This window comes from Carcharhinus amblyrhynchos, chromosome 10 (assembly GCF_965287045.1).
Source record: "Carcharhinus amblyrhynchos chromosome 10, sCarAmb.v2.hapA, whole genome shotgun sequence".
NCBI lineage: Eukaryota > Metazoa > Chordata > Chondrichthyes > Carcharhiniformes > Carcharhinidae > Carcharhinus > Carcharhinus amblyrhynchos.
Window position 1 is genome coordinate 105,015,979 of NC_137333.1, and position 26,774 is coordinate 105,042,752.

At 50.0% G+C, this 26,774-nt stretch overlaps 1 protein-coding gene across 1 annotated transcript in view; it reads right to left on the reverse strand.

Annotated features, from left to right (window-relative positions):
• The window catches only part of pde2a (phosphodiesterase 2A), a 73,459-nt gene that overhangs the window by 31,070 nt on the left and 15,615 nt on the right, over positions 1–26,774 (reverse strand). The window contains exons 6-8 of the mRNA XM_080197819.1: positions 22,981–23,103; positions 12,477–12,564; positions 8,542–8,589 (exon numbers count right to left, since the gene is read on the reverse strand). Coding sequence (XP_080053945.1) covers positions 8,542–8,589; positions 12,477–12,564; positions 22,981–23,103 — 259 coding nt within the window. The remainder of the gene's footprint in view (positions 1–8,541; positions 8,590–12,476; positions 12,565–22,980; positions 23,104–26,774) is intronic.

Below are 26,774 nucleotides of genomic sequence, written 5' to 3' on the forward strand. Positions count from 1 at the left end.
TGTTGCATGATGCTGACGTGGGGGATTCAGTTTTAATAAGGCAAAACCCATACAGATTAAATCCAGTCAAACTGGCTCCAGTGTACATTTAATTCATGGTTCAAAATAGCATCAAATAACTGCAGTGAATATCTCACTTCCTGACTCCTCAAAGCCTATGCACCATCTATAAGGCACAAGTCAGGAGTGTGATGGAATATTCCCCACTTGCCTGGATGGTGCAGCTCCCAACAACACTCAAGAAACTCGATTGGCATCCCATCCACTCCCTCCACCACCGACACTCAGTAGCAGCAGTGTGTACCATCTACAAGATGCACTGCAGCAACTCACCAAAGATCCTTAGACAGCACCTTCCAAACCCACGACCACTTCCATCTAGAAGGACAAGGGCAGCAGACACACGGGGAACACCACCACCTGCAAGTTCCCCTCCAAGCCACTCACCATCCTGAATTGGGAATATATCACTGTTTCTTTGCAGTCACTGCGTCAAAATCCCTCCCTAACAGCGGTGTGGGTGTACCTACACCATATGGACTGCAGCGATTCAAGAAGGCAGCTCATCAAGGGCAACTAGGGATGGGCAATAAATGCTGGTCTAGCCAGCGACACCCATGTCCCACAAATGAATTAAAAAAATCAAAATGAAAAGTTATTGCAGAGTTCCCAGTAACAAAACAAAAAGTTTTGAGATTTCTGGATATGCAGCATGCTACAGTGCAGAGGAACCTGGGGGTCCTTGTGCATGAGTTGCAAAACCCAGCCTGCAGGTGCAGCAGGTGTTCAAGAAGGCAAATGGGATGCTGGCCTTCATAGCAAGGGGGATTGAATATAAAAGTAGGGAGGTCTTGCTGCAACTGTACAGGGTACTGGTGAGGCCGCAGCTGGAGTACTGTGTGCAGTTTTGGTTGCCGCACTTGCGCAAGGATATTTTGGCCTTGGAGGGAGTGCAGAGGAGGTTCACTAGGCTGATACCGGAGTTGAGGGGGTTGAACTATGAAGAGAGGCTGAATAAACTAGGCTTGTACTCATTAGAGTTTAGAAGGATGAGGAGGGATCTTATTGAGACATATAAGATGATGAAGGGGCTAGATAGGGTAGAGGTTGAGAGGTTCTTCCCACTCAGAAAGGACAGCAGGACTAGAGGGCACAGCCTCAAGATAAGGGGGGGGCGGGGGGGCAGTGTAGAACGGAGTTGAGGAGAAACTTCTTCACTCAAAGGGTGGTGAATCTCTGGAATTCTCTGCCCGTTGAAGTGGTGGAGGCTGCCTCGCTAAATATTTTTAAGTCACGGGTAGATAGGTTTTTGGTAGGCAAGGGGATTAAGGGTTATGGGGAGAAAGCGGGAAAGTGGAACTGAGCCACTTCAGATCAGCCATGATCTTATTGAATGGCGGGGCAAGCTCGAAGGGCTGGATGGCTGACTCCTGCTCCTATTTCTTATGTTCCTACGATTGAACTTTATCAGAAGTTTGTATCAAATTTCAGCAGTGCAGTTGTTTCACTGACTGGATTATAAAGAAGCAGAAAATTCCTGCAATGTGTCCCCAGAAGCAGAAGTCCATTCACCAAAATCCCTTTCTTTGCTAACTCTAACAGCAGGACGCAGAGTGCTCGCAGTCAGCAGTCTATCCTCAGGGGTGTCAGAGGAACCGAAACTCCCGGTTAAGTACCAGGCAAACACTTCCTGATTGGCCCTTCAATTGGATCCTTAATCAGGGAGTTCATACTCCAATAGGCCAACCTCAGTGGCCTGATTATAGAGTCACAGAGGTTTACAACATGGAAACAGGCCCTTTGGCCCAACTTGTCCATGCTACCCTTTTTTTAAAACCCCTAAGCTAGTCCCAATTGCCCACATTTGGCCCATATCCCTCTATACCCATCTTACCCGTGTAACTGTCTAAATGCTTTTTACAAACCAAAATTGTACCCACCTCTGATTGAAATCATTACAATTCCCATGAAGACAAAAAATGTCAGCCTGCATTTGATGGCTTGCATTTTCTCTCACCACTCTACCTGTTCCAGCAACACCTGACTATACAAATCAATTCTAAAATGTCTGTTGATAGATAGGCTAGAAAATTAGGCAGAGAAATGGCAGATGGAATTTAATCCAGATAAATGCAAAGTGATTCATTTCAGTAGATCTAATGTTGGGGGGAGCTATACAATAAATGGCAGAACCATCAGGATATAGACACACAGAGGGACCTGGGGGTGCAAGTCCACAGATCCTTAAAGGTGGCAGCGCAGGTGGAGAAGGTGGTGAAGAAGGCATATGGCATGTTTGTCTTTATAGGACAGGACATAGAGTATAAAAGCTATATGATGTTGCAGTTATATAGACCGTTGGTTAGGCCACATTTGGAATACTGCGTCCAGTTCTGGTCACCACACTACCAGAAGGACGTGAAGGCTTTGGAGAGAGTGCAGAGGAGGTTTACCAGGATGTTACCTGGTATGGAGGGTCTTAGCTATGAGGAGAGATTGAATAAACTGGGGTTGTTCTCCCTGGAAAGACGGAGGATGAGGGGCGACCTAATAGAGGTGTATAAAATTATGAAGGGCATAGATAGGGTGAACAGTGGGAAGCTTTTTCCCAGGTCGGAGGTGACGAACACAAGAGGTCACAAGTTCAAGGTGAGGGGGACAAGGTTCAACACAGATGTCAGGGGGACGTATTTTACTCAGAGGGTGGTGGGGGCCTGGAATGCGCTGCCAAGCAAGGCGGTTGAGGTGGACACACGGGGATCGTTTAAGACTTATCTAGATAGCTACATGAACAGACTGGGAATGGAGGGATACAAATAAATGGTCTAGTTGGGCTCATGAGCGGCGCAGGCTTGGAGGGCCGAAGGGCCTGTTTCCTGTGCTGTATTGTTCTTTGTTCTTTGATGCCAGTGATGTAGGAGTTAGTGTACTGTTTCCCATGAATTTGAGAAAAACAGTCTGGTATTTCTCATGGAAGTTGACCGTATATCTGAGAAAAAGTTCACCTCAAGGAAAAGAGGCTGAGAGTTTGGTTTTAGCTCTGTGTCACGTTGAAGGTTTAAAGTTTATTGATTAGTGTCACAAGTAGGATTACATTAACACCGCAATGAAGTTACTGTGAAGATCCCCCAGTCGCCACAGTCTGGCACCTGTTCAGGTGCACCGAGGGAGAATTTAGCACGGATCAATGCACCTAACCGGCACGTCTTTTGGACTGTGGGAGGAAACTGGAGCGCCCGAAGGAAACCCTCGCAGACACGGGGAGAATGTGCAAACTCCGCACAGACAGTGACCCAAGCCAGGGAACTGAACCCAAGTCCCTGGCGCTGTGAGGCAGCAGTGCTAACCACTGTGCAGTGCGTATGTAGAGGTATGTATTGCAAAAAATTCTTCAGAGACAGTTACATATACTGATCGTAATTCTCTGAAGTTTCTGGAGGAATTTTGGGATGAGAATACCAGATTGTTCCACTGGAGTCTGTTCTTGCAGTATTCAATTGAGAAGTGACGCATGCGGCTGGAAGAGAGAATTTAATTACGTATGTATTGTCAAGAGCTTAAACTCAAAAGGATTCCAGGAAATTGAGAATGGACAGGAACGAACGTCATTCTTACAAAAGATTTTGCATTTGTTTTCATGGCTGATGAATGTACAGCGATGTGTAACAGCGCTTGTGGATAAGGAGGTACTGTAAGCAACACAAAGTGGTTTGCACAAATGAAAACATCGTTTTCGTATATAACATTTTATTTTTCTGCAGTGAGGGAGGTGTGATCATAGAATCACAAACAGTGCAGAAGGAGGCCATTCAGCCCATCGAGTCTGCACCAACAATCCCACCCAGGCCCTATCCCCATCACCCCACATAGAGTCAGAGTTCTACAGCATGAAAACAGGCCCTTCGGCCCAACTTGTCCATGCCCTCCTTTTTCTTAAAACACCTAAACTAGTCCCAATTGCCCGCATTTGGCCCACATCCCTCTATACCCATCGTACCCATGTAACTATCTAAATGCTTTTTAAAAGACAAAACTGTACCCGCCTCTACTACTGCCTCTGACAGCTTGTTCCAGACACTCACCACCCTCTGTGTGTGAAAAAATTGCCCCCCTGGACACTTCTGTATCTCTCCCCTTAAACCTGTGCCCGCTAGTTTTAGACTCCCCTACCTTTGGTTTTACACATATTTGTACTGCTAATCCCCCTAAAACTAAGGGGCAATTTAGCATGGCCAATCAACCTAACCCCCACGTCTTTCAGACTGTTGGAGGAAATAGGAGCGTCCGGAGGAAACCCACGCAGAAGCGGGGAGAACATGCAGACTCCATACAGACAGTTACCCGAGGCCGGAATTGAACCCGGGTCCCTGGTGCTGTGGGGTAGCAGTGCTAACCGCTGCACCACCATGGCCATGTGGGTGCATATTGTTTCAAAAATAATTCGGGGAATATGGTGGCATTCTGTAAAGAAATCCTGTGCCTGTGTGTCCACGATTAATAAAACTGGGGAAGGTTAACAGAGAGAGCTTGTCTGTGAGAGACAAGAGATTCCAGGTTCATGCATTTGTAATGAGAGGCTATGGTGAGGCTGAGTTTACAAGTAAATAGACTGGGTTAAAGTTTGCATTAGGAGATAAGTAGGGACCATGAATTTCAGCTGTTAAATCACAGGGATGAATTTCAAAGACACAAAGAGGTTTCTACAACTGATTAAGATTTCATATATAAACAGGGAAAGGTTAATACATTTCCTTTGATCCAAAAGTGGAGGCAATGGCAAAGCATGAAATATTATCACAGAATCATAGAAACCCTACAGTGCAGAAGGAGGCCATTTGGTCCATTGTATCTGCACTGACCACAATCCCACCCAGGCCCTATCCCTCTAATTCCAAGTATTAACCCTGCCAATTCCACTAACCTACACACCTTGGACACTAAGGGGCAATTTAGCACGGCCAATCACCTAGCCTGCATATCTATGGAGTGTGGGAGGAAACCGGAGCACCCAGAGGAAACCCACACAGACACAGGGAGAACGTGCAGGCTCCACACAGACAGCGACCGAAGCCAGGAATCGAACCCAGGTCCCTGGCACTGTGAGGCAGAAGCGCTAACCACTGTCCCAGCGTGCCACCCTATTGTGCCACAGAGCTCGCAAAAGGGAAGAGAGTAGCTAAAGTGAATGCTGGTCCCTCAGAAGATGAGACCAGGGAGTTAATAACGGGGAACACACGAATGGCGGAGAAGTTAAATTAATATTTTGCTTCAGTTTCCATGGAGGAGGATACTGGAATCACCCCAGTTGTAACAGATAACGCAGAGGGAATAAAAAGGGAGGAACATGGAAATATCCATCATCAATAGGGAACTAGTACTCACCAAACTATTGGGATTGAAGGCAGACAGAGTACCCAGGACTGATGGCCTACATCCTAGGCTAATCATAGAGAATCATAGAATCATGGAATCCCTACAGTGCAGAAGGAGGCCATTTGGCCCATCGAGTCTTCACCAACTTCCCGACAGAGCATCCCACCCAGGCCCCACCGGGGTGAATTAAACATGTGGCTCAAAGAGTGGTGTGTGGGGGGGCAGGGTGAAGGGGTTTCCATTCATTGGCCATTGGCACCAGTGCCAAAGAACGATGGAGCTGTTCCGCCAGGGTGGGCTCCACCTAAACCGGGCCGGGCTCAGTGACCAGGTGGAGTTTTACACTAACGGGGAGCAGGGGAGGAGGGGCCGGGCCACTCGGAGGGACATTTACAAACCAGAAAACAGAGAATCAGTGATTTGAGTGAAAACAAGGCGAGGGGAATTGGAGAGGGACAGAGAGGTGAGGTCTGACCCAAGGCCGGAATCGAACCCTGGCACTGTGAGGCAGCAGTGCTAACCACTGTGTCACCGTGCTGCAAATAAAAATAATTATAATTTGGAAAAGCTGAGATGCTGGTAACAATGGAAGCTGAGATGTAAAGGGCTGAGTGTTGAGAACCTCCCCTCCATTCTCTCTCCCCACCCAATCAGGGTGACATTGGAACTGTACCTCAATGGGTTGTCTCTCCACACATTGGGAAGCCATCTCCATACAGGTTAAAAAGCATCTGGAGGGGGGGGGTGGGGTGGGGTAAAGCAGCCATTAATAGACTAGTTTGTTGGATTATGTTTGAGAAAAGTGAGACGTGTTGTGGAAACATTCCACCTTACGCACAACAGGACAAACACGAGAAAGTCAGATTCAAATAGGACAATCTACACCACAAGGGAACAGGGGCCTGACCGGTTGGCCATTCAGTTCTGAGACACTGCCACGGAGACAGCAGCGGGGAACTACAGGTTCGCTGAGCTCCTGGGGACTCAAAAAAGGTACAAGGCTTGAAGATGTCCCTGTTGTTTGCAGAGATTGGGTCGGTGTGTGTGAATAATGTCTCTTCTAGTCAGCATAAACGAGTTAGGTCAGGAGTGAGATCATTTATCTTAAATTAGTTGTTAGTGTAGCTATTAGTGGATATTCAACCAACCCACACTTATATAACTTAAAATGATTTTTTTTATTCATTCGTGGTTCATGGATGTCACTGGCTGGCCAGCATTTATTGCCCATCCCTTGTTCAGAGGGTAGGTGAGAATCAGCCACATTGCTGTAGCTCTGGAGTCACACGTAGGCCAGACCAGATAAGGACAGCAGATTTCCTTTCCTGAAGGGCTTTAGTGAACCAGATGGGGTTTTCCAACAATGATTTCACGGTCATCAGTAGACTCTTAATTTCAGATTTTTTTTTGTTGAATTCAAATTCCATCATCTGTCGTGACGGGATTCGAACCCGGGTCCCCAGGACGTTTGTTGAGTTTCTTTATCAATAATTAGGCGATCATGTCACTGGGCCATTGCTCCCCTGTCTGCGGTAAGATGTGATTTTGCAAATGGGCAGCACTTTCTAAATAATCCTGTGTGTGCCAATTGTTACATTAACAACTGATTTAACATAATCAGTCAAACCCGCACTGAATATCACCCCAGCCACCACTACCCATGCAAAATTCAACCCATTAACTCTCATCTCTCTCTGCCCAGGTGCTGCCTGACCTGTTTAGCATTTCCTATTTCTGCATCTCCAGCATCCACAGCCCTGTTATTAAGGATTTCCCGGAGTCTACTTCAACCTTAACACTACTCCTTCACTCTGTTCCTACCCTGCACTCAGTCTCATCTCTCCTTTCCCTGAGTGAAAGAACTTTAATTGGAACCAACACATGGCACAGTGGTTGGCATTGCTGCCTTACAGCACTAGGGTCCTGGGTTCAATCCTGGCCTCAGGTGACTGTGTGTGTGAAGTTTACACATTCTCCCCATGTCGACCTCACCATAGCATCACATTATAAATGCATGAACCTGGAACCTTACCCTTTTATCTCTCGGTTCTCACGGACAACCTGTCTCTCTTAACCTTCCCAGTTTAATGAATCATGGTTACTCACACTCACACACACACACACACACTCACTCACTGACATACATACATACACTTTCACACACACAGACTCTCACACACACACTCACACTCTCTTACACAACCACACATACACACACGCACACACACACTCTCTCTCACACACACTCTCTCATACACACACACTCTCTCATACACACACACACACACACTCTCTCATACACACACACACTCTCTCATACACACACACACACTCTCTCATACACACACACACACACTCTTTCATACACACACACACGCTCTCATACACACACACACGCTCTCTCACACACTCACGCTCTCTCACACACACACACACGTGCTCTCTCACACACACACACACACGTGCTCTCTCACACACACACTCATACACACACACACATGCTCTCTCACACACACACACACTCTCTCATACATACACACATACACACACACACTCTCACACACACAGACACACGTGCACACACGCACCCTTCTTTACTGAATACCACCATATTCCCAAATGTAATTTAAAAACAACATGCATTGTCACGGCACAGTGGTACAGTGGTTAGCACAGCTGCCTCACAGGACCAGAGACTTGGATTCAACTCCGGCCTTGGGTAACTGTCTGCAAGGAGTTTGCACATTCTCCCCGTGTCTGCGTGGGTCCCTTCCAGGTGCTCTGGTTTCCTTCCACACTCCAAAGATATGCAGTTGCACGGATTGGCTATGCTAAATTGTCCCTTAGTGCCCAAAGATGTGCAGGTTAGGGGCATGAGCAGGGTTATGGGGATAGGGCCTGGGTGGAATGCTCTGTCAAAGAAGCAGTGCAGAATTAACAGGCCGAATGGCCTCTTTCTGCCCTGTGGGGATTCTGTGATCCAATGATTTTAGATTTACGCTGGTAACTGGTTTCACTGGAACTAGCTGTCAGCTGTGCAAGTCTGAACTGGAACCAGTTAGCATGTCCGCTGGCTCAACTGGATTCAACTGGTGTGTGAATCCTTTAAAATGGGAGAATCCCGTTCACTGTGACCAGTCACAGAAAGAGAAAAGTGGAATCGCATACCTCCATGACGGATCCCTCGGAGCTGTACAACGCAGCCAGCACAGACTTCTGCAGGTACAAGAGAAAATACACACCGTTAAATAGGGCTGTTCTTTCACAAATAAACAGGACTACACACTGAGAAGTCTCACACCACCAGGTTAAAGTCCAACAGGTTTATTTGGAATCACGAGCTTTCGGAGCGCTGCTCCTTCAGCAGGTGAGTGGACCTGTCGATGATGAAGGAGCAGGGCTCCAAAAGCTCGTGGTTCCAAATGAACCTGTTGGACTTTAACCTGGTGTTGTGAGACTACTTACTGTGCCCACCCCAGTCCAACACCGGCATCTCTGCCTCAGGGTTGTAGGGAACAGGCCATTCAGCCAGTCTCTGTTAGATTTCGTTTGTTAACATTTCTGGGAAGTACCTCGGGATGTTTTATCATGTTTAAGAAAGACTTGAGTTTGTATGGGAGGTATGGATGGCATTGTGGCACAGCGGTTAGCACTGCTGCCTCACAGCACCAGGGACCTGGGTCCGATTCCCAGGTGGAGTCTGCACATTCTCCTTGTATCTGCATGGGTTTCCTCCGGGTGCTCCGGTTTCCTCCCACAGTCCAAAAGACTGTGCTGGTTAGGGTGCATCGGCCACGCTAAATTCTCCCTCAGTGGACCCAAACAGACAGCAGAGTGTGGCAACTAGGGGATTTTCACAGTAACTTCATTGCACTGTCAATGTAAGCCTAGTTGTGACATTAATATTAAATAAAAAAATTAATATAGCACTTACCACAACTGCAGCACCCACCCCCCCCCCCCCCACCAAAGTGCTATTCAAAGTATGGTCACTGGTGTACTGTAGGAAACGCAGCAGCCAATCTGTGCACAGCAAGATCCCACAAATAGCAATGTGACAACACCTAGATGATCTGGTTTCTGTTTTTGTGAAGCTGACTAAGTCATTGTCATAGAGGCTTAAGCATGGAAACAGACCCTTTGACCCAACTTGTCCATGCCACCCAGTTTTTACCACTAAGATAGTCCCACAATTACACATGTTTGGCCCATATCCCCCTATGCCCATCTTACCCATGTAACTGTCTAAATGCTTTTTAAAAGACAAAATTGTACCCACCTCTACTACTACCTCTGGCAGCTTGTTCCAGACACTCACCACCCTCTGTGTGGAAAAATTGCCCCTCTGGAGTCTTTTGTATCTCTCCCCTCTCACCTTAAACCTACACCCTCTAGTTTTAGACTCCCCTACCTTTGGGGAAAAGATATTGACTATCTAGCTGATCTGTGCCCCTCATTATTTTATAGACCTCTATAAGGTCACCCCTCAGCCCCCTATGGTCCAGGGCAAAAAGTCCCAGTCTATCCAGCCTCTCCTTGTAACTCAATCCATCAAAAGTCCCAGTAGCATCCAAGTAAGGGATGAATATTGATGACAATTGGCCAGGATACCAGGCGATCTCCCAGCTCATCTTCAAAATTATGGGCATTGCTGGCTGGGTCAGTATTTGTTGCCCATCTCTAATTGCCCTGGAACTGAGTGTCTCACTCGGTCATTTCACAGGGCAGTTAAGACTCACCCACATTGCTGTGGCTCTGGAGTCACAAGTAGGCCAGACCGGGTAAGGACGGCAGATTTCCTTCCCTAAAGGACATTAGTGACCCAGATGGGTTCTTACAACAATTGATGATAGTTTCATCGTCATTAGTAGATTCTTAATTCCAGATTTTTATTGAATACAAATTCCACCTCTTGCCGTGATGGGATTTGGACCCAGGTCCCCAGGACATTACCCTGGCTCTCTGGATTACTATCCAGTGACAATATCACTGTCTCTCCAAGCAGGCAGGGCCTCAGATCAATGCCTTATCTAAAAGGCAGCAACTCAGACTGTGCGGCACTCCCTCAGCACTGACCCTCTGACAGTGCAACACTCCCTCAGCACTGACCCTCTGACAGTGCGGCACTCCCTCAGCACTGACCCTCTGACAGTGCGGCACTCCCTCAGCACTGACCCTCTGACAGTGCGGCACTCCCTCAGCACTGACCCTCTGACAGTGCGGCGCTCCCTCAGCACTGACCCTCTGACAGTGCGGCACTCCCTCAGTACTGACCCTCTGACAGTGCGGCACTCCCTCAGTACTGACCCTCTGACAGTGCGGCACTCCCTCAGTACTGACCCTCTGACAGTGCGGCACTCCCTCAGCACTGACCCTCTGACAGTGCAACACTCCCTCAGCACTGACCCTCTGACAGTGCGGCACTCCCTCAGCACTGACCCTCTGACAGTGCGGCACTCCCTCAGCACTGACCCTCTGACAGTGCGGCGCTCCCTCAGCACTGACCCTCTGACAGTGCGGCACTCCCTCAGTACTGACCCTCTGACAGTGCGGCACTCCCTCAGTACTGACCCTCTGACAGTGCGGCACTCCCTCAGTACTGACCCTCTGACAGTGCGGCACTCCCTCAGCACTGACCCTCTGACAGTGCGGCACTCCCTCAGCACTGACCCTCTGACAGTGCGGCGTTCCCTCAGCACTGACCCTCTGACAGTGCGGCACTCCCTCAGCACTGACCCTCTGACAGTGCGGCACTCCCTCAGCACTGACCCTCTGACAGTGCGGCACTCCCTCAGCACTGACCCTCTGACAGTGCGGCACTCCCTCAGCACTGACCCTCTGACAGTGCGGCGCTCCCTCAGCACTGACCCTCTGACAGTGCGGCGCTCCCTCAGCACTGACCCTCTGACAGTGCGGCGCTCCCTCAGCACTGACCCTCTGACAGTGCGGCACTCCCTCAGCACTGACCCTCTGACAGTGCGGCGCTCCCTCAGCACTGACCCTCTGACAGTGCAGCACTCCCTCAGCACTGACCCTCTGACAGTGCAGCACTCCCTCAGCACTGACCCTCTGACAGTGCAGCACTCCCTCAGCACTGACCCTCTGACAGTGCAGCACTCCCTCAGCACTGACCACCTGCTGGATTGGGTACCTCAAACGGCAATGTTTGGCAGGGGAACAGAGACATTACCTCTAGTGGTCTGAACAATATCAACCTCTCAGTTGACATCACAAACAAAAATTATCTAGTCACTATCACCGCGCACACTGTGGGAGCTTGCTGTGCACAAATTGGCAGCTGAATTCTGGTTTATGACAGTGACACCCCTTCACAAAGTACTTCATTGGTGCTTTGAGACAAGCAGTGGGAATCTGAGGTGTTGTATACCTCAGTCTGTTAGCCTATGTGGAAGCTATTGAAAGGGTACAGAGGAGATTTACAAGGATGTTGCCTGGATTGGGAGGCATGCCTTATGAAGATAGGTTGAGGGAGCTGGGACTCTTCTCCCTGGAGAGACGAAGGTTGAGAGGCGACCTGATAGAGGTTTATAAAATGTTGAGAGGTATAGATAGGGTGGATTCTCGGAGGCTATTTCCCAGGGCTGAAATGGTCGCTACGAGAGGACACAGGTTTAAGGTGCTGGGGAGCAGGTACAGAGGAGATGTTAGGGGTAAGTTTTTCACTCAGAGGGTGGTGAGTGAGTGGAATCGGCTGCCGTCGGTGGTGGTAGAGGCGAACTCGTTGGGGTCTTTTAAGAGACTTCTGGATGAGTATATGGGATTTAATGGGATTGAGGGTTATAGATAGGCCTGGAAGGTAGGGATATGATTGGCACAACTTGTGGACCGAAGGGCCTGTTTGTTCTGTAGTTTTTTAATGTTTTATGTTCTATTTATTTTCTAAATCCTGATTGGTTAGCCGTTTGTCTGCCTTGTTATTTGTCAGTTGTGCTGGTTGGGTGTTGCTGCCTCTTGGCTATGGGGTAATTAGGGATGTACAATGCCCCTCCCAAAGGGGCAAGTTCCCGCAGGGTGACCCTCCCATTGAGGTAGTTGAGGGGAGTTGGAGGTGCCCCACCCAGACCCTCCTCACCGACACTTACTGATACGACTTGGAAGGAGTTGGTGGTCCCTCGGTGGTCCAGATCATGACACATACATGATATAAATAACGCTAGAATCTCCATTTCCCTGCCAACACAACACAGGGTCAGATGTTAGTGACGTCACGTAGGAAGAGAAGAGATTACACCCCCCCTCCCATTTCCCACCACCGACTTCCAAAGTGAGCTCGCCATTCCGACATATTCCTGAACTCCTTCAGTGTCTGGAACGTGGAGGTTTATTGGCTGATCCGTACAGAATGGTTTGTGATACAAGAGAGGATGCCAGGTCACATGACTCCTCAACACATTCCCAAAGAATCCCATCGCATCCCTACGCACTCCCACACAATCCTTATCAAACAGACCCTTTCCCACTCACTCCCACACAATCCCAATGGAACAAACCCTTTCCCACTCATTCCCACACAATCCGAATGGAACAAACCCTTTCCCACTCACTCCCGCACAATCCCAATGGAACAAACCCTTTTCCCACTCACTCCCGCACAATCCCAATGGAACAAACCCTTTCCCACTCATTCCCGCACAATCCCAATGGAACAAACCCTTTTCCCACTCACTCCCGCACAATCCCAATGGAACAAACCCTTTCCCACTCACTCCCGCACAATCCCAATGGAACAAACCCTTTCCCACTCACTCCCGCACAATCCCAATGGAACAAACCCTTTTCCCACTCACTCCCGCACAATCCCAATGGAACAAACCCTTTCCCACTCATTCCCACACAATCCGAATGGAACAAACCCTTTCCCACTCACTCCCGCACAATCCCAATGGAACAAACCCTTTTCCCACTCACTCCCGCACAATCCCAATGGAACAAACCCTTTCCCACTCACTCCCGCACAATCCCAATGGAACAAACCCTTTTCCCACTCACTCCCGCACAATCCCAATGGAACAAACCCTTTCCCACTCACTCCCACTGAATCCCGGGGAGTGATGGGAGGGATCAGGGTTGGGGCAGAAACTGCAAACATTCTGTTTCAATTAGAATCAGAATCTCACCCCCACCCCTTCCCCCTCCCCCGAGATTCCCTAGGTGCTGTCACTGCTATTTGATTGGAGAAGGCTGCTCGGAGTGGCAGGAGGGTGGGGGTAGGGGTGGGAGAGGAGGGGGGAGGGGGTGTGGAGGAGTGGCGGGAGAGTGGGGGAGGGGTGGGGGAGTGGGGGGGTGGATAGGGGAGTGGGGGAGTGGATAGGGGAGTGGGGAGTGTGGGTGGGAACGTGGGGACGGTGTGAAGGGAAATGTGGGGGAGTGCGGGGTGGTCTGTGGAGGGGGTGTGCGGGCGTGTGAGGAGGGGGTGTTGGGGGGGGTGGGTGTGGGGGTGAAGTGGGGAAGTGTGGGGGGGATGGGAGTGAGGGGAAGTGGGGGGAGTGGGGAGAGTGCGGGAATTGGGGGGGGAAGGGGGTGGAGTGAGGGAGAGTGGGGGGGGGGCAGCATGGGGGAGATGTGGGGGAACTGGGGGGAGCATGGGAGGAGTGTGATGAGTGTAGAGAGTGTGTGGGGGGGGGAGTGAGGGGTAGGGGTGTGGGGAGTTATGGAGGGTTGTGGGGGCAGTGGACGCGGTGTGGGGAGGGGGAGCGGGAGGAGGGAGAGTGAGGGGAAGGGGTCTGCGGTGGGGATGTGGGGGGAGTGAGGGGAGGGGGTGTGGGAGTTGTGGGGGGAGTGGTTGAGGTGGAGAGAAGGGGGAGTGGGGAGACGGGGGGAGGGGCAAGGGATAGGGGTGTTGGGAGGGGAAGGAGATGGGGGGGGCTGTGGTGAGGATGTGGGGGAGTGTGGTTTGGGGGGGGGGACATCTGAGTTTATCTCCACTCTCTCCCCAATTGAGGATTTGCCAATCCTGATTGGATACATTCCATCACATGACCTTCTTCCACCAACAATCCCAAACCCCCCCCCATTTACTTTCCAACCATTGATTAACTGAGATGGTACCCTAGCCCCAGCCTAGCTAAAAGACGGGCTGGTTAGGGATCATTGTCCGTGCTAATCTCTCCCTCAGTGTAGGGAGGATTTTCCAGAGTGTGGGGGATTTTCACAGTAACTTCACCGCAGTGTTAATGTCAGCCGACACGTGACACGAATAAATAAACTTCTAACTTGACTTTGGCTGTTGGGGGGGAGGGAGGGGGAGCGTCGGGGTAAGAGGGGGATTCTCTTTGTGGTGGGTGACCAGCTGTGGGATCGCCAGCCCTTCCCGGATCGGCCCGGAGTCCGGAAATTCAACGTTAATCCCGGCGGTGGACCCAGGAGAAGGAGGAAATCACTGAAGGGTTGATTGGTGGGGCTAATCCATCAATCCTTTTATGACCTGCCAATCCCAGCAGTCAAACATTACAACCTTAGACCCAGTGATCTGTGGAAGAGTGTTCCAAACTGTTCCCACAGTCTGAGAGACTTTTTAGTTCCGTTCCTGGAAGCTCGGGCTGTAACATTGACTCAAAACTTGCCAGTCCTGCTATTTTTAACCCAGTCGAAATGTCTCCTCTCTGTCTCCCTGTCCCATAGAACATTACAGCTCAGAAACAGGCCTTTTGGCCCTTCTTGTCTGTGCTGAACCATTTTTTGCCCAGTCCCACTGACCTGCACTTGGAACATATCCCCCCACACCCCTCTCAACCATGAACCCGTCCAAGATTTTCTTAAATGTTAAAAGTGACCCTGCATTTACCACTTTATCCGGCAGCTCATTCCACACTCCCACCACTCTCTGCGTGAAGAATCCCCCCCCCTTATATTCCCTTTAAACTTTTCCCCCTTCACCCTTAACCCATTTGCTCCCCTAGCCTCAGTGGAAAAAGCCTGCTTGCATTGACTCTATCTATACCCATCAAAATCTTATACACCTCTATCAAATCTCCCCTCATTCTTCTACGCTCCAGGGAATAAAGTCCTAACCTATTCAATCTCTCTCTGTAACTCAGCTTCTCAAGTCTCGGCAACATCCTCGTGAACCTTCTCTGTACTCTTTCAACCTTATTTACACCCTTCCTGTAACTAGGTGACCAAAACTGTACACAATACTCTAAATTCAGCCTCACCAATGCCTGATACAACCTCACCGTAACACTCCAACTGTGTTAAGACCCTTCAACTTAGTGAAGGGTTGACTCATTTACCAACTGGCTGTGTTTACTTTTAAATTTAAAGCTATTTCTTCATGTCACAAGTAGGCTTACATTAACACTGCAATGAAGTTACTGTGAAAATCCCCTAACTGCCACACTCCGGCACCTGTTTGGGTACACCGAGGGAGAATTCAGCACAGCCAATGTACCCAACCCGCACATCTTTCAGACTGTGGGAGGAAACCGGAGCACCCGGAGGAAACCCACGCAGACACGGGGAGAATGTGCACACTCGCACACACAGTGACCCAAACCGGGAATCGAACCCAGGTCCCTGGCGCTGTGAGGCAGCAGTGCTGACCACTGTGCTACCAATAACAGCACACAGTGAGGAGGTGAAACCACTCCTGAAGAGGGGGTAGTGGCAAGAGGTCCAGGGCTGCGTGTCCCCCCCCCGCCGAGACATCGAAACCCTTTGTGTTTCCCTCCACACAGACTCTCTGATCTGTTAGAATCGGCCATTCCCTATTTTTTCACATCTCCAGCACCTGCTGCATTTTAATAATGGGACATTCCCACTTCCTCTCCTGGAAAAGTTCCGGCAGGGGTGGATGTGATCCCCCGGGGCTTTCCCACATCCCATTTAAAACAAGTCTCTTTCATATCAACGCAGCCTCCTCAGAGCTCTCCGTCCCCGGGCTGTAATAGATTGAACCACTGGAGGGAGCCAGACACCACTTCCCGATTCCCCTCACTGACTTCACCTTCATAGAATCACGGAACCCCTACAGCACACAAGGGGGCCATTCGGCCCATCATATCCAGCCCCCCACTCTCCGATGGATCATCTTCCCCAAACATCACCTCATCCCCATAGCCCCACACATTTACCCCGCTCACCCCCACCCCCCCACCGCCCCACCTACACTTCTTGGGACACTTTAAGAGCAAATTAGCATGGCCAATCCCCCGAACATAAGAATATAAGAAATAGGAGCAGGAGTCGGCCATCTAGCCCCTCGAGCCTGCCCCGCCATTCAATAAGATCATGGCTGATCTGTCGTGGCTCAGTTCCACATTCCCGCCCTCTCCCCATAACCCTTAATCCCCTCTCTTATCAAAAACCCATCAACCCGCTTCTTAAAAATATTTAGCGAGGCAGCCTCCACCACTTCAACGGGCAGAGAGTTCCAGAGATTCACCACCCTTTGAGTGAAGAAGTTCCTCCTCAACTCTGTTCTAAACCGCCCCCCCCTTTATCTTGAGGCTGTGCCCCCTAGTCCTACTGTCCTTTCTGAGCGGGAAGAGGCTCTCCACCTCTATCCTGTCCATCCCATTCATCATCTTATACGTCTCAATGAGATCTCCCCTCATTCTTCTAAACTCTAACGAGTACAAGCCTAGTTTATTCAGCCTCTCCTCATAGCTCAACCCCCTCAACTCCGGCATCAGCCTAGTAAACCTCCTCTGCACTCCCTCCAAGGCCAAAATATCCTTGCGTCAGTGCGGTGACCAAACCTGCACATCTCTTCATCCTTCCATCCTCTCTCTTCTCCACTCCCCCTTCCCTGCCCCTTCTCCTTCTCCCACTCCCCTGCCTCCTAGCTCCGTAGGTTAATGGAGGTGGATGTGGGAGATGTGGTCAGTAAGTTCGCAGGCAACACAGAACTGGTGGTGTGGTAAATAGTGGGTGAGGAGGAAAGTCTTAGATCACAGGACGACGGAGACAGGCCGGTGAGACGGGCCGAACGGCGGCAAGTGGAATTTAACCCTGAAAAGCGTGAGGCGATGCATTTTGGGAGGGCCAACAAGGGAGTACATTCCCTGGAGTTTAGAAGAATGAGGGGGAGATCAAACTGAGGTTTACAGGATGATAGGAGGTCTGGATAAAGTAGACATGGAACGGATGCTCCCTCTTGTGGGACATTCTAGAACGAGAGGTCACAGTCTTAGGATAAAGGGGCAGCCAATTTAAAACAGAGTCGAGGAGAAACTACTTCTCCCAAAGGGTTGTGAATCTGTGGAATTCGCTACCCCAAAGTGCGGGGGGTGCTGGGACGGAGACTAAATTTAAGGAGGAGTTGGACAGATTTTTAATTGGGAATGGGTTGAAGGGTTAGGGGGAGAAGGCAGGAGAATGGAGAAAGGAGCATGTCAGCCATGATCGAATGGCGGAGCGGACACGATGGGCCGAATGGCCTAATTCTGCTCCTTTTTCTTTTGAACTTATGAACAATGAGTGATAGGAAGCTAGGGAGTATTGAGGATCAGAGGGACCTTGGGGGTCCATGTCCGCAGATCCCTGAACATAAGAAATAGGAGCAGGAGTCGGCCATCTAGCCCCTCGAGCCTGCCCCGCCATTCAATAAGATCATGGCTGATCTGAAGTGGATCAGTTCCACTTTCCCGCTTTCTCCCCATAACCCTTAATTCCCCTGTCTATCAGAAACCTATCTACTCGTGACTTAAATATATTCAACGAGGCAGCCTCCACCACTTCAACGGGCAGCAGGGCAGGCAGACAGATGGTTATGAAGGCCTATGGAATACTTATTAGCCAAGGCATTGAATATAAGAGCAGGGCAGTTATGATGGAGCTGTATAAAACACTGGTTGGTCCACAGCTAGAGTACTGTGTGCAGTTCCGGTCAGCACACTATGGGAAGGTTGTGATTACACTAGAAAGGGTGCAGAGGAGATCCACCGGGATGTTTCCTGGGCCAGAGTGTTTCAGCTATGGAGAGAGGCTGGTTAGACTGGGGTTGTCTATCTTAGAGCAGAGGAGACTGAGGGTGGACCCTGACTGAGGTTTACAAAATAATGAGGGACAGGGATATAGGGTCGACAATTCCCAGCCCTGTTTCACCATCTCTGTCATGACCTCTCCACTATCTATGATTTGGCATGTCTGACATCCAATATTGGGTGAGCAGAAATTGCCTCCAACTAAATACTAGGATGACTGAAGCCACTGAAGGAGCTTTTTCTCTTAGCAGAGGCAGAGATTTACAGAGAGGGGCAGTAGATTTAGAGGGGATTTGAGGAAAACCTTTTTCACCAAGCGCCCCAGGGGTCGGTGCTGGGGCCTCAGCTTTTTCCCACTTATATAGATGATCTGGAGGAGGGAACCGAGTGTAGGGTGTCGAAATTTGCTGATGACACCAAGATTGGTGGAACGGCAAATTGCGCGGAGGGTGTGGAGAGTCTGCAGAAGGATCTAGATAGGCTGGGCGAATGGGCCAGGAAATGGCAAATGGAATTTAATGTTGGCAAGTGTGAGGTGGTCCACTTTGGTAGGAAGAATGGTAGGAAGGATTATTACTTACGGGGCGAAAAACTGCAGCAGGCGACGGTGCAGAGGGACCTCGGGGTCCTTGTGCATGAGTCGCAAAAACCCAGTCTGCAGGTGCAGCAGGTGGTCAGGAAGGCGAATGGGATGCTGGCCTTTATAGCGAGGGGGATAGAATATAAAAGCAGGGAGGTCTTGCTGCAACTGTACAGGGCACTGGTGAGGCCACAGCTGGAGTACTGTGTGCAGTTTTGGTCGCCACACTTGCGCAAGGATATTTTGGCCTTGGAGGGAGTGCAGAGGAGGTTCACTAGGCTGATACCGGAGATGACGGGGTTGGACTATGAAGACAGACTAAATAGACTGGGTCTGTACTCGTTGGAGTTTAGAAGGCTGAGGGGGGATCTTATAGAGACGTATAATATAATGAAGGGGATGGATAGGGTAGAGGTAGAGAGATTCTTCCCGCTTAGAAAGGATAGCAGGACTAGAGGGCACAGCCTCAAAATAAGGGCGGGAGAGTGGGCAGTTTAGATCAGAGTTGAGGAGGAACTTCTTCACTCAAAGGGTGGTGAATCTCTGGAATTCTCTGCCCGTTGAAGTGGTGGAGGCTGCCTCGCTAAATATATTTAAGTCACGGGTAGATAGGTTTTTGGTAGGCAAGGGAATTAAGGGTTATGGGGAGGAAGCGGGAAAGTGGAACTGATCCACTTCAGATCAGCCATGATCTTATTGAATGGTGGGGTAGGCTTGAAGGGCTAGATGGCCTACTCCTGCTCCTATTTCTTATGTTCTTATGTAACAAGTGCTGGAAATCGGGATATTGTGGGCTGGTTTGTCTTTGATCGGCACAGATGCAATGGGCCAAAGGCCATTTCTCTGTGCTGTAGACCTCAGTGACCCTATGTGCGCCAGGCTGAGTAACGACAGCAGATTTCCCCCCAGTTAAAGGGTGTTTTCAGTATAGCAAAAGAATTGAAGTCTATAAGATTATCCTGATAGAAGTCTACAAGATGATGAGGGGCACGGACAGAGTGGATAGTCAGAAGCTTTTTCCCAGGGTGGAAGAGTCAATTACTCGGGGGCACAGGTTTAAGGTGCGAGGGGCACGGTTTAAAGGAGATGTACGAGGAAAGTTTTTTTACACAGAGGGTGGTGGGTGCCTGGAACTCGCTGCCGGGGGAGGCAGTGGAAACAGATACAGTGAGAGTTTTAAGGGGCATCTTGACAAATCCATGAATAGGATGGGAATAGAGGGATACAGTCCCCAGAAGGGTAGGGGGTTTCAGTTCAGTTGGGCAGCATGGTCGGTACAGGCTTGGAGGGCCGAAGGGCCTGTTCCTGTGCTGTTATTCTCTGACAGCCCCCTCGACCCTCAGCTGGCTCTGTGCTCTCTCATTATTGATCTCTCTCCCCTTTATTTTCCCCTCTTGCCCCCTTTCATTCTCTCATTTCCACTTTTTAGATTCCACCTCATTACCCTCCCCCCATCCCCCTCCTTTTTATTGGGAATGCCGAAATCCCTGCCGGAGCCTCCAGGAATCCAAGGTTAATCTCCAGGACTTGGCCCTGAGGGAGTCTGGACGGTAAAGGAGACTTGTTTCGTTTTCCTGTTTTCTCTCTTCGCCAGAAATAAAAATGTTGGAAATCAGGATCAATAGTCTGATTGGCTGATAGTCAAACATCATCCAATTGGGTAATGAGTCTTTTTGTTTTCCAATTGGTGCAGGAAGGCCATCCCTGATTGGTGCAGGAAGACCGTCCCTGATTGGTGCAGGAAGGCCGCTCCTGATTGGCGCAGGAAGGCCGCTCCTGATTGGTGCAGGAAGGCCATCCCTGATTGGTGCAGGAAGGCCATCCCTGATTGGTGCAGGAAGGCCATCCCTGATTGGTGCAGGAAGGCCATCCCTGATTGGTGCAGGAAGGCCATCCCTGATTGGTGCAGGAAGGCCATCCCTGATTGGTGCAGGAAGGCCATCCCTGATTGGTGCAGGAAGGCCATCCCTGATTGGTGCAGGAAGGCCATCCCTGATTGGTGCAGGAAGGCCATCCCTGATTGGTGCAGGAAGGCCGCTCCTGATTGGCGCAGGAAGGCCGCTCCTGATTGGTGCAGGAAGGCCACTCCTGATTGGCGCAGAAAGGCCATCCCTGATTGGTGCAGGAAGACCACTCCTGATTGGTGTTGGAAGGTCGCTCCTGATTGGTGCAGGAAGGCCGCTCCTGATTGGCACAGAAAGGCCGCTCCTGATTGGTGCAGGAAGGCTGCTCCTGATTGGTGCAGGAAGGCCATCCCTGATTGGTGCAGGAAGACCACTCCTGATTGGTGTTGGAAGGTTGTTAACTGATTGGTGCAGGAAGGCAGTACATCACAATCAAGTAGAATCAAGTAGATAAGGTTGTTAAGAAGGCATACAGTGTCTTGGCGTTTATTGGTAGGGGGATTGAATTTAGGAGTCGCAGCGTCATGTTGCAACTGTACACAACTCTGGTGCGGCCGCACTTGGAGTATTGTGTGCAGTTCTGGTCCCCACATTATAGGAAGGATGTGGAGGCTTTGGAGAGGGTGCAGAGGAGGTTTACCAGGATGTTGCCTGGTATGGAGGGGAGATCCTATGAGGAGAGGCTGAGGGATTTGGGGTTGTTTTCGCTGGAAAGAAGGCGGCTAAGAGGGGACCTTATTGAAACATATAAGATGATTAGAGGTTTAGATAGGGTGGACAGTGATAGCCTTTTTCCTCTGATGGAAAAATCTAGCACGAGGGGGCATGGCTTTAAACTAAGAGGGGGTAGTTATAGGACAGATGTCAGGGGTAGGTTCTTTACCCAGAGGGTTGTGAGGGATTGGAATGCCCTGCCTGCTGCAGTTGTAAATGCGCCTAGTTTGGGGGCGTTTAAGAGGTCTGTGGACAGGTTTATGGACGAAAAGGGATTGGTTTAGGTTAGTGGGTCATTGTTGTTTTTTTTTAACTGGTCGGCGCAACATCGTGGGCCGAAGGGCCTGTTCTGCGCTGTAATGTTCTATGTTCTATATCACAAGGATGGCCAAGGATTGGCTGAAGTGTTGGAGGTAAGTCATGTGATGAATCCTTTGGGAATACTGTCAGTCACAGTTGGCAACCTTATCTTTCTCACTCACCTTCTGTCCAGTTCCCCCCCCTTCTCTCTCCCTCCTTCCAGCTCCCTTCCCCCTTCTCACCCCTCACTTGCCTCCCCTCCATCTCTTGCTCCTCAATGTCACACACGATGCTCTTACCCACACCTCCATCTGAGGCCTCCCACTGTGGGCAGCACGGTGGCACAATGGTTAGCACTGCTGCCTCACAGCGTCAGGGACCTGGGTTCGATTCCCGGCTCGGGTCCCTGTCTGGGTGGAGTCTGCACATTCTCCCCGTGTCTGCATGGGTTTCCTCTGGGTGCTCCGGTTTCCTCCCACAGTCCGAAAGACGTGCCGGTTAGGCATGCGCCAGAGTGTGGCGACGAGGGGGTTTTCTCAGTAACTTCATTGCAGTGTTAATGTAAGCCTACTTGTGACACTAATAAATACAATAAATAAATAAGAACCCACCCCCCCCAGCCTCATTGACCTCTCCCCCCCCCCAGACTATCTCCACCCCTTCCAATAATCCTACACCTGAACCTGTCACATGGAGTCCTTCTCCACCCTGCGGACTGACCAACCTCGCGTTCCACCCACTGACCGCTCCCCCCCTCCACCCACTGACCGCTCCCCCCCTCCACCCACTGACCAGCACCCCGCCCCTCCACCCACTGACCGCTCCCCCCCCTCCACCCGCTGACCGCTCCCCCCCTCCACCCACTGACCGCTCCCCCCCTCCACCCACTGACCGCTCCCCCCCTCCACCCACTGACCGCTCACCCCCCTCCACCCACTGACCGCTCCCCCCCTCCACCCACTGACCGCTCCCCCCCTCCACCCACTGACCGCTCCCCCCCTCCACCCACTGACCGCTCCCCCCCCTCCACCCACTGACCGCTCCCCCCCCTCCACCCACTGACCGCTCCCCCCCCTCCACCCACTGACCGCTCCCCCCCTCCACCCACTGACCGCTCCCCCCCCTCCACCCACTGACCAGCACCCCGCCCCTCTGTACTTACGTGAGGAAGTTGGTCAGTGGGAAGTTTCTGTACAGCAGGTAGCAGAAGTGTGTGACGGAGAAAGCATGCATCCAGTTGTGGTAGGGGGGGTCCCTGTAGCCTCGCCGAACCGTCATAGAAAACCTGCTGGGACACAAGGAACCATCAGAGAACTCCCAACACTCCAACTCGCCTCAACAAGAGCCCCGAGCTGTCACTAACTCCATCACAGAAAACAGAGGGAGGCCATTCAGCCCCTCGCTGGGGCCCTGAATGAGCTTTCCAATTCTAATCTCCACTCTCCTTCACTCAGAGGGTAGTAAGGGCGTGGAATGCCCTGCCTGCAGCAGTTGTGGACTCGCCAACTTTAAGGGTGTTCAAATGGTCAGTGGATAGGCATATGGATAACATTGGAATAGTTTAGGTTAGAGGGTCATTAGATTGGTTCCACTGGTCGGCGCAACATCGAGGGCCTGTACTGCACTGTAATGTTCTATGTTCTCGAATATTCACCCCATAACACCGCAACTCAGTACCCTCCAAGTCGAATTGCCCTTTGAGTGTTTGTGTAGACTGTCAGGGGAGACTTGGAGGGGATTTGAAGAAGAATAAGGGGGATATCCCCAATGTCCTGGGGGAAAGTGGCATCCCATTTACTGTGTTGGGATCATTGCTGACTTTAGGAAATATCATACAGTCAGGGTCAGTGGCGTCATTATCCCCGCAGCCAATCTTTTAGTAGCTGAGGAAGTAGGCATCTGGTCTTGGATCTTTGTCAGCTTTTAGTTACTTAAGCCTTCCTAATACTTTGCTGAAGTTAATTAATTTCTTTGTCCTCATCACCCCTAGGCAACCTGCATTTCTGAGACTCTGAAGACAGACAGAACATGTCTGTTTAACAGTTTTTGCCATTTCCTCATTCCCCGTGATAATCTCTCCTCTCTTTGCCTTTAAAGGGCCAAGGTTTACTTTAGCTACTCTCCTCCTTTTTTATGTATTTTGTATATTTATGAAATTTATTGTTACATTTTGGTGAATTTACTTTACTTTCCTCATTATCATCAGATTCTTGATGGCTATTTGCTGGTTTATTAAACTTGTCCAATCCTTAAAGTCTTTGCAACGTTAAAAACCTTGGGTGGAATTTTCACGTCCCACCCCTTGTATTGGGCAGCAGCAGAAGATGTAGGAGCAGAATTAGGCCATTCGGCCCATCGAGTCTACTCTGCCATTCAATTGTGGCTGATATGATTCTATTCTCCATTCTCCAGCTTTCTCCCCAAAACCCCTGATCCCCTTACTGATCAAGGGCCTATCTATCTCTGGACAGGTATATGGACAGAACCATGCGAGGGTCCATTGATCTCAGGCAGGATTTTACAGTCTTGGGGCAAGTGCGGTCAGAAAATCCCACCCACTATCCCTATAGCCCCATGCATTTACCCCAGCTAGTCCCCCTGACACTAAGGGGCAATTTAGCCTGGCCAATCCACCTAACTTACACATCATTGGGCTGTGGGAGGAAATGAAACATCCGGGAGGAAACCCACGCAGACACGGACAGAACGTGCAAACTCCACACAGACAGTCACCCAAGCTGGGGATTAAACCTGGGTCCCTGGCGCTGTGAGGCAGCAGTGTTAACCCCTGTACCACCCCAATTTCCTGATCTGAACCAAGATCCTTTCTCATTAATGTCCTTACGCCATCCTTTGCTATCAGGGCCTGCCTCCATTCTGCCTTCTCTTTTAGAAATATTGCCTATCCTGGAATATATAGTTCCCATCCTTGGTCACCTTGTGATGATTAAATCCAAGCCGTTTATCTCTATTTTGGTTATTGGGCATCGAGTTTATTGCAGATGCTTCATGCTTCAGGTAAAGAGCCTTGCATTACGTATACTTCTTGTACGGACACAGTTTCTGTAAACTCTCTGTCCCTCTCTAATTCCCCTCGCCTTGTTTTCACTCAAATCACTGATTCTCTGTTTTCAGGTTTGTAAATGTCCCTCCGAGTGGCCCGGCCCCTCCTCCCCTGCTCCCCGTTAGTGTAAAACTCCACCTGGTCACTGAGCCCGGCCCAGTTTAGGTGGAGCCCACCCTGGCGGAACAGCTCCATCGTTCCTCGGCACTGGTGCCAGTGGCCAAGGAATGGAAACCCCTTCACCAACCCCCACACACCTCTCTTTGAGCCACATGTTTAATTCACCCCGGTGGGGCCTGGGTGGGATGCTCTGACGGGAAGTTGGTGCAGACTCGATGGGCCAAATGGCCTCCTTCTGCACTGTAGGGATTCCATGATTCTATGATTCTCTATGATTAGCCTAGGATGTAGGCCATCAGTCCTGGGGACTCTGTCTGCCTTCAATCCCAATAGTTTGGTGAGTACTAGTTCCCTATTGATGATGGATATTTCCATGTTCCTCCCTTTTTATTCCCTCTGCGTTATCTGTTACTACTGGGGTGATTCCAGTATCCTCCTTCATGGAAACTGAAGCAAAATATTAATTTAATTTCTCCGCCATTTCTGTGTTCCCCGTTATTAACTCCCCGATCTGAGGGACCAGAATTCACTTTAGCTACTCTCTTCCCTTTTGAGGTGGCACGGTGGTTAGCACTTCTGCCTCACATTGCCAGGGACCTGGGTTCGATTCCTGCCTCGGGTCTGTGTAGGATTTGCATGTTCTCCCCGTGTCTGTGTGGGTTTCCTCCAGGTGCTCCGGTTTCCTCCCACGCTCCAAAGATATGAGAGTTAGGTGGGTTGACCGTGCTAAATTGCCCCTTAGTGTCGGGAGGACTAACAGGGTAAATACGTGGGGTTACAGGGATCTGGGCAGGCTTGTAGCTGGGGCAGGCTTGACGGGCTGAATGGCCTCTTTCTGCATTGTAGAGATTCTATGATTTAAAGAAGGTTTTGCTGTCCATTCCTCTATTCTGTGCCAGTTTTCTTTCACAATTTACCTTTGCTCTTTTTACTACTTTTTTAGACCTTAAGTTTGCCAGCCTGCTACTGGCCTTTACAATACGGTGTACCTTAGCTTTTGTCTTTATGTTGTCTTTAACCTTCTTGCTTAGCCGTGGATGCTCCCCCACGCCCCCGCCTGTAATCTCTCTTCCTGTCTGGAATGTATCTGATTTGGGAGGAATTGTATATCTCTGTAAATAACTGCGCTGCTCATCCGCTGTCCTCCCTTTTAGCCTTCCTGCCCAGTCACCTGGGGTCAAATCTGTCCTCATGCCTATGTTGTGGGACTTCAGTTTCTCACCCGGAAACTAAATTTTGAATTCTCTCATACTATGATCACTCTTCCCTGGAGAATCCTGAACTATGAGATCATTAATTAATCCCAACACCACATCAAATCCAGAATAACCTGCTCCCTGGTTGGTTCCACCACAAGAAACAATCTCTAATATATTCCAAGGAACAATCTGTTGTAATACATTCAATTAACTCTCCCTCGCGACTACCCTTGCCCATTTGATTAATCCAATCCATGTGCATATTAAAATCGTCCCTGGTTATTGCCATGGCTTTCTTACAAGCCCCCAGTATTTCCTACTTTATACTGCGCCCGACTGTGGAACTACTGTTTGGGGATCTGTACATTACTCCCACCAGGGACACCTTTCCTTTACTATTTCTTATTTCTACCCAGACTGATTCTATCTCTTGGACACCACTGTTGACATATTGCTCACTGATCTCTTCCTTCACCAGCAGAGCTACATCATCCCCTTTTCCTTTCTGTCTGTCCTTCCGAAATACCGAGTACCCTTGGATGTTCGGGTGCCACGGTGGCAGAGTGGGTTAGC